Below are 8,893 nucleotides of genomic sequence, written 5' to 3' on the forward strand. Positions count from 1 at the left end.
TTTATGCACAAGGTCATCGATTTTTTTTAATTTTGGTCCCTCAATAAAGTCTTGGATTAAATTATTTTACACAAATACAGAATCATGCGTTATTATTAATGGACACATGTCAGAGTGGTTCTCACTTCAGAGGGGTTGTCGTCAAGGTGATGCCCTGTCACCGTACTTGTTCATTCTATGTGCTGAAGTACTTTCAATATTAATTAGGAAAAACCAAAATATTTAAGGAATCAAAATAAATGGAAATGAGTATAAAATTTCTCAATATGCAGATGACACAAGTTTAATCTTAGATGGCACAGAACAGTCTCATAAAACAACAATGCTGACATTAAGAATCTATGCTAAAATTTCCGGCCTTAATATAAACATGGAAAAAACAAAGGTACTCTTCGCAAACGGGTCAAAAAAAATACTTCCTACAATTGGTAAACACAGAAAGGAAAAGAAAAAAATCCAGGTGACTAATTGCAGAAAGAGAAGAGAGCGGATGATGAGATTGCCAAAAAATATTATCTTTAACGCAATAGAATTATTAAGAATCGTGGAGCTTTGTGACATCTTCATAATTTTAACTGCTCTCTTTCATCAGAACTTAGCAGAACTATATGAATAAATTATTTAGTCTCATTAAATCTCTTTAAAATCATCTCTTCGTTTTTGATCCAATACTCTACATAGCGAAAGGTAGTGGAGCGTAAGTTAGGACATTATTTTTATGAGATTTGAAATAGGGATTCAAGTTTCCTTTTGTGTATGAGTGAGAGTAAAAAGGAAGGAATTGTGACACCAGACTAAATACAATTTTCAGGTACATACCGGACAAGGCGATTCTATACGAAATCTCGCCTTTCACCGGCCGAAATGCAATTAAAGAAGTCCTATTCATATCTTCACACGGTTGTATAAAATAATGAAAAAAGTAAGAGTCATCACACTTCTACTTTGTGAACATGATTTCTGCAAGTGTCTGGAGGTACTGCTCCTCCAACACTGTAGTGAGTTAAATTCTTTTCCTATTTCAGATTAATCTTAAACTTGCTGGAACAGGAAACGATTATTCCTTGCCACTGGTATATATCCAGGTCAATCTGCTCATAAAAGGTCCTAGTCTGATCCGGCTCTATTATCGGAGTCCGTATCCCAGTGCCTGAAAGGGGGAGATGGACACTCATTAAGCCTAAAATACATACCGGCTCTACTTTCTTGAAAGCTCAGTTCTTTCTTTTGGTATTTTATTTATTTATTGTTGTGTTTTGTTTGTTTTCTTTTCTTTTTTATAAAGTTTGTATCGACTGGTCAATATTTAAAGCAGAGCGAGAGAAGTGTTTTCAATCAAATCTAGTCACTCTGCCATGTCCAAGGGAGGAGATTGACAGCTAGATGACTTCAATTAAATGATTGATAAGGCGGTACGCAAAAGCAAAACGTATGAAACTGACATTCAAGATCCAAGAGTAAAGAGATGAAAAGTTTACAATTTGCCATGATTCCTTTCAATTCAAATTTTACTTCGCATGAATGATATATAACTCACATGACATAAGGTCATTTCTGTTAATATTCATCAGCATTGAACTGTAACGTTCAATGTATAAAAAAGTGGGCAGTATTTTTTATATTTTAGGCAGATTTTTATATATCCCAATATTTTTTCAATATCAACTGTTGGTTGATCAACATTGCAAAGGTGAATCTTTTAAAATATTTAATAATTTCAGCTCAACTTGACAATGAAAAAATGGGAATTATGTCACATTAAAAAATTACAGTACAGCTTAAAAATATAATGTTCAGACCTGAACTCGGGACTGCAGCAGAAAAGACCGAACCTGAATCCGCTACTTCACCTTCTTATTGGAGATGTATTATTCATATGCTGAAATTAGCATTTGAAATAAACGGTTTACTATCTTCATGCTTACGCATTTTAAGTCACGTGAAGCAAGGAATATAAAGAAATAACTTTGTAAATTAACGGGAACAGACATCTGCTTGCGTCCTTGGACAATACATATTGAGACATTGGAATTTAAATGTTTACATAATTTTGCAATTGGAAGGATGATCCGAAGTCTTATTTAAATTGCTAACTGATCAAAAGAAATTGAAATTAAAAATAAAACTGGAATGCAAAAACTTGAAGAAGAAACATTTTGTCGTTGGATATTAATTGTGAATTATTGCCAGTTAGGTATGGAATAAATAGTATCTAGTTACATTTGAATAATCGAAATTGTATGATGTAATTCATTTTGCTCCAAATATCACTAACATATGGAACTTTTGAGCTGAAATTAGAAATCCGTTCTTTTTGGGAAATTTCGTTACACGTACGTGATTTTAAATAAAGTACTTGAAAGAAAAAATTATTGCAGTTTAAAGGAGGATTGCGATGCAAAAGTATTACTTAAAAAGTAAAGGACATTGAATTTTAAAACGATACAATGCAGTGTTTTATTGAGAAGAGGTGGATTTGGATCCTTGAATTCGTAACATTTTTTGTATTCAAAACAGTCCTTACCCACAATTTCACTCAGTTTACTCTCTCGTCCAGTAATGCAAGGTATTCTGATAAATTAGTGCAACATTTTAACACAAGCATAATACAATGTGCGAGATTATGCAAAAGTGCGGATGAATGTACGTCTGTTAACCACAATGCGGCCATGGGCGTTTGCGAACTAACAACATACGTTCCTGGGGTGGTGACACCTTCAACAGCAGCCGAATCCAATTGGAACGTTTATTATGATGGTACGTATCCTTTGAATTATTATATACAGTCGACTCTCGTTATCTCGACATCATCGGGACCGTCAAAAATATCGAAATAAACGTGTAGATAATGACTGGAATAATGATGTTTTTACTTTGCTTGGTGTAAATTTTCTACGGATTTAAAGAAAAAAGTTGAACTAACCTATGACTTAAAATTAGAAGAAATAAAGAAAGTATTTGCAAACTGGTCAAAAAGAATACCTTCTCCAATTGGCAAACTAGTCATTATAAATCACTTGCCCTAGCAAAATTGAACCATCTTATTTTAAGTATACCAAATCCACCTTTGATAAAAAATAAATGAAATACAAAACCTATTCTTTAAGTTTCCTTGGAATAATGGTACAGTTAAAGTCAAAAGAAATATTATAACTCAAGAATATAAATTTGGAGGATTAAAAATGATAGACCTTAAATGTTTTATGTGCAGTTTAAAAGCTACATGGCTCAGAAAACTTCTGAACTCAAATAACATATACTGTCAATTGGTTGAAACAAATGTATAAATTTGGAACAGATTATATTAAGACAGAATTACATTCAGACATTAATCCGTTTTGGAGAGATGTAATTTATAGTTATTATACACTCTCAATGAATTTTAAACTATGTTATACTAAGCAGTACTATTTTGTGAACTTATGGTATAATCCAAGCATAAAATAGGAAATTCTAGTATTTGTTTAAATAGATGGATAATAGGAGGTATTCTTTTTATAGGAGATCTTATCAAAAAACATTTAATATTAGAACTATTTTTTTAGAATATAGAGGTATAGTAGCTGCTGTTTAAGAATTTATAAAAAAAGAAAATGTTCAAGATTTACCAAAATAATATAAATATAACACACCTATTCCAAATCCTATATGTATAATTAATAGAGATAAAAAGGATGCCGTTCTATATATAGAGCAATGCAAGCTGAAAAACAGTATCCAAAATCATTACATAAGTGGAAAAATGATTTAAGGAATATAAATAACAGTGAATTTTTTGAAAAAAATTCTTTGTATAATTTGGTTTACATATATACAGAGGACCCAAAGTTAATATGGTTTCAGTATAGAATAAACCATAGAATTCTTGCAACAAACTATTTGCTTAAGAAAATAAATATAATTAATGATGATAATTGTTCATTTTGTCATAATGAAAAAGAAACATTAATTCATCTTTTTTATGATTGTGATGTAACATTACATTTTTGGGAACAACTACAAGTTTATATTAATGATAGATGCAACCTTAACATTCAAACATGGAGTCAGTTAGATATATTGTTTGGCAGTGCACATCTTGATGAAGTTATATAAATAAAATAATATTACATGCCAAATATTACATATATTACTGTAGATTAAAACAATTAAGGCCTGATATAGGAACCTTTAAACAACACTGTGTGCCAGTTATAAAATTGATAAATATATGTCCAAACAACCATTCAAGCATAATGAATTTGAAAAAGCATGGGAAAAATTCAATAATTTAGTGAGCCCCTTATGATTGTGATGTCTTTAAGAAATTCATTCTTTTTTTAGAACTAAATTAAATTGATAATAGGTTTGTAGGGGTGTTACTACATGTTTATAATTCATTCATAATTATTTTTAAACTCTTCCCTCACCAAAATCTGAATGTTTATAATTTAATCATAATTATTTTTAAACTCTTCCTCCACCAAAGCCCGAAAAGAATTGCTTGCCAGTTCATTTATATATAAGGTTATCGCTTAAGGAAACTCTAGTAGTTGGCACCAAAAACCTTTTATATAGGTTTTTTTCTATCCTTTTTTTATAACAACTTTTTTCTTCTCTCTTCTTTTTACTTTTTATAGCTCATTGTTTCAAACAAGCTGTCTAAAACATTTAAAAAAAAAACATCAAAATGAATAAAGTGTTTCTGTTAGCACTATTAATTTTTCAATCCCTTTTCTAGTGTGTGTAGATACCTTAAACTTGTTTTACCAGTAAATGTGTATGTATGATATATTTTTTCTCTTTCCTGGTAAAGGTATATGTTGGTTATGTATTTACAAGTGAACTGTTTTGTTGTTATTTCTTTAGTTGGAAAATTGACTGGTGAGATAATACCTGTATCATCTTATATTTACTGTTTTTGTTGTTGTTGCTGTAAAGACATAAGTGGGTTATGTATATAAAGGAACTATCGGTTTTTATTGTTTCTTTAAGGAGTTTTGAAAATTTAATTGTTTATCAATAAGAACAATATGAAAAACAGAAGTGTTTTTGGAACACATAAATTAAGAATTGAAATAGCATGCTATAATTATGAGTTTATTTCTTCTGTAAAAATTTATTATGTTACAGTCAATCAAATAGTATAATCATCCAAAATAGAAATATACTTTCTTCTCACAGTATATAAAAATAATATTATTATAACATTTCTAGTTACATGTTGGACATCAAGTGTTTAATTATGGACAGCTTAGATTGTAATTTAAAAATATATTACTTAAAAAAAAATTCCCATAGAATTGTTAAAATTAAAATCTTTAGTCGAATTAGTACTTGTAACATGTATTATATATAATTATTCTCTTTTTTAAAATAAAAAGACAATTTAAGTTTGGATGTATTGATCGTTTTTTGTATGTGAGTAAAAATATGCTTATTAATTGGAAAAATAAATGGGTAATCTATGGCTACTGAAATTAAAAAAAAACGTGTAGATAAAATAATAACAGTGTGAAAATAACTTTTGGGCTGACATTTTACTTCGAGGTACTGAAAATATCGAGATAAATAATATATCAAATATAAATAAAGAAGGAAAAATTCGTAACTTTCAAAATTTCATCGAGATAACAAAATATTGAGGAAACGCGATGTCGAGAAAACGATAGTGACTGCATTATAGTGTACTGATAATTATTTGTAGAGAGACATAGATTTTTTTATTTCACTATGTTGCAGCTGTGAGCATTTTAAAGTTTTATGGTATGAGTATTAGTGTCTACTTTTTGTTTACCGACCTTGTTTTAGTGAATCGACTTTCACGTTATCTATTGGCATCTTTGTGATATACAGAATTTTATTGATTCATGTAAATTTTATGTTATACTAGGTACTTATGTTACCGGTTTCAAATCACTTTCCTATCAATGATGTGGGTTCAAATACCAAATTACCGAGAGAATTCCACAAAAGAAATGTGACTCATCATCGTGTCTGAAAATAACTAAAATACTAAAGCTGATCTTGAATATGGATTTCACCCTTGGTCAGAATTTTGTGATCCTCTCTTGAAAATATCCTACAATCAAGGGTAGACTTCCATTATTTTGATAAGTTTATGGAAATGTTTTAGTTTCCAAAAACGCTGTATATTTTAAATCTAACATTGTTGTCATTGAAAACTGTTTTTTCTTACCGAATTAAAAAAGTGTGTTTATGTTTTTGTACCAGATCGGTTTGTTCCTGCTGTTGATGCGTGGCAGCAATCTACATACATGCTCATTGATAGACCACTTGCAGCAAGCTATGCTATAGATGGCAATCGCGACGAAAACAATCAATTGACGACTGAATTATACTGTGCTCATACTGCAAGTGGCTATTCTTATTGGGGAATGGAATTCGAGCGTTTAGCAGAAGTGTCCCATGTTATCATCTCTTTTAGATATGCCTCAAATACTAGTAAGAAGTTTTATGATTACGATCTTTCATAAAAAAATTGCTAATTTTGATCTGCCCAATTAAGTTTTCATTACAAAATATTTGTAAGATATTTGTGTTTTACTTTTTATTTTGTAGACATCAGGAATTCAAATTTGACAGTTAAAGGGTACGAACATTACAGTGAATGAAAACTTAACGTACAGACGTGGATCTACAAGCTTAATTTCTTTATCATATGTCTATACCATTCTAAAAACAATAACACAATATATGCGTTTATATTTCAAAGGTTAAATTATCTTTATAAGTAAGACCAAGAAAAAATAAAACAAAAAAACAAAAGGCCCAAAAATGATGATCACCTGTCAATCAGAAATGTAACAACTTCACGGTCGTTTTTGGCGTTAATTTCCCTTTTCAGAACTTTACACCAGCTTAATTCGCTATCGATGTATATCCTTGATTGAAAGAAATCACGGTTTCTATCCACTTTTATCCTTTTCGTTCTCTTTTCCGTACGTTTCACACCTTCCGTATTGTCCGCCATTATTTTGATTTGATATTTATTCATATATCAATAACGTGACTCCGATCCGCACATTTGCAGGAAAAATCGAATAGCTTCCAGCCAAATTATGAATCATATTTGACTAAATGTCAAATAAGAATTTTTTTCGAATGGTCAGAACTGTTTCGGAGAGAGTTTCTAAGTGAGAAAACTTCGTCCATACTAGTTTTATAATGCATTAGATAATAATAAGATGTTAACTTGACAATCTATGTGGATGAACTTGGCCATAAATATAACTTTAATGAACCTTAAAGTGCTAACAGAAGCTTGGAATTGTTTTAACAGTTACATACTGGTTAGTACTTTTAACGTCGAGCAGTTATATAATCAAAAACAATGTATACTCAAGTTTTTTTTATTGTTTAACGTTGTTTTGTTTTGCACCATTCAAATTTTGGTCAGAAGTATTAAAATTTCCTGATGTTGACCTCTGCTTCTTCCCGTGCAGATTAGTCATTCTATAAATACATTTAAGTTGCTTGTTTTATCGGTTTTGATTTTAACTTTTTGTTTATATTTTGTAGATAACAGAAACTCGAATTTGCAGTTACTGATTTCTTCTACCCGACAAGATTCAGACAACAATATCGGAACTGACTGCGCATACTACGTCGGACCCCCAGCATCGCCGTCTTTACCTGTGAAGATTCCATGTGCTCAGCATGTGATAGGAAAGTTTCTGAAGATCATCCACGATCAGGATGACTTCCTTACCCTTTGTGAAGTAGAGGTTTACTCGGTTTAGAGAAACACTTCTGGCTATCCACTATAAATTTTAAAAAAGTTATAAAAATTATAAACGTTTCTATTACATCTGTAAAACTGTTGAATTTCTTCTAACAGTTTTTATTTTACGTTTGAAAATATGAAAAATATGAAATCCAATATCATTTACAGCACTAAAATGGAAATGACTATATCAGACTTTTCCGTCAGCAGATATTGGAAGAAAAAAATGGGGAAAATATCCTACATTTCATATAAGTAAGACAAATATTTCATCAATTTGCTGTATAATAAAATTTTGAAATAAACTTCTGCAGTGATAATATCCCTTTAATTTTTCTTTCGTTTTTATTTTTCGAATTCATTATGAATGACATTGGCCCCTAATTTCAATCTCAAAACTGACGAGTAGACCACAATTTTATGAACCGAGCTGTACTTCACACCGTTAATCGTTTTTTTTTTTCATTTTGCTCTCGAGTGATATTTTCTTTTGCCAAATTCAGGAATTGATGTTGCACGTATTCATTATCCCTCATGTACATACTCAATCAAACCGAGTCTGCAATTTTCTTGTTATTTTGTTGTGATTAATGCTTTCGAGGGATCACTTTGTTTCGGATTTTTTTTCAGCTACGTTTTGACAAATCACACGTTATCATTTAAACATAGTCTTGTATTGAACGTGATTTGAACTTCTTATTATGTTTTTATACAAAGAACAAATAAGAATTCTATTTCTTCTAGTCACCTTTAAAAACTTCTGATTAAGACATGCAAATTCCTAATTACTTTTGGACATTAAAACGTCACACCAGCACAGTAAGGTCAAATAGCGACTTTGAAGCTTTACGGTGGAAGGAGACATATATCGTATGTGGATATTGATAATAAGATATTTTAAAATTAAACATTAGTTATTTATCATATAAATATCATATTAAATCATGTAGAACTAAATTAACATTTATTGTTCAATAAACTTTCTGTAAGAAAACGTTTCTTTTATTTAAATTTATCACCGTACCCCACCCACTTAAAATTATATTTATCCTAAAACTTATACTTTATTGATAACTTTCATTGGCATATTTTGTATGTAGAAAGTTGTTTCTTGTAAAGCAGTCATAAAAACACAAATCATTATTAAACTGCAAGAAAATGAAGAAA

General features: G+C 30.2%; 1 protein-coding gene across 1 annotated transcript; it reads left to right on the forward strand.

The window, feature by feature from the left end:
• The first annotated feature begins 6,231 nt into the window (after nt 1-6,231).
• Nucleotides 6,232-8,024, forward strand: LOC132719012 (uncharacterized). The gene is made up of 2 exons (XM_060702783.1): nt 6,232-6,444; nt 7,522-8,024. Exons 1-2 carry the CDS (start codon nt 6,258-6,260, stop codon nt 7,740-7,742), a joined length of 408 nt encoding a protein of 135 aa, XP_060558766.1. The 5' UTR covers nt 6,232-6,257; the 3' UTR covers nt 7,743-8,024.
• Nucleotides 8,025-8,893: the final 869 nt, after the last annotated feature.

The sequence above is a fragment of the Ruditapes philippinarum genome, unplaced genomic scaffold (assembly GCF_026571515.1).
Source record: "Ruditapes philippinarum isolate M1 unplaced genomic scaffold, ASM2657151v2 ctg4804_1_1_1_1, whole genome shotgun sequence".
NCBI lineage: Eukaryota > Metazoa > Mollusca > Bivalvia > Venerida > Veneridae > Ruditapes > Ruditapes philippinarum.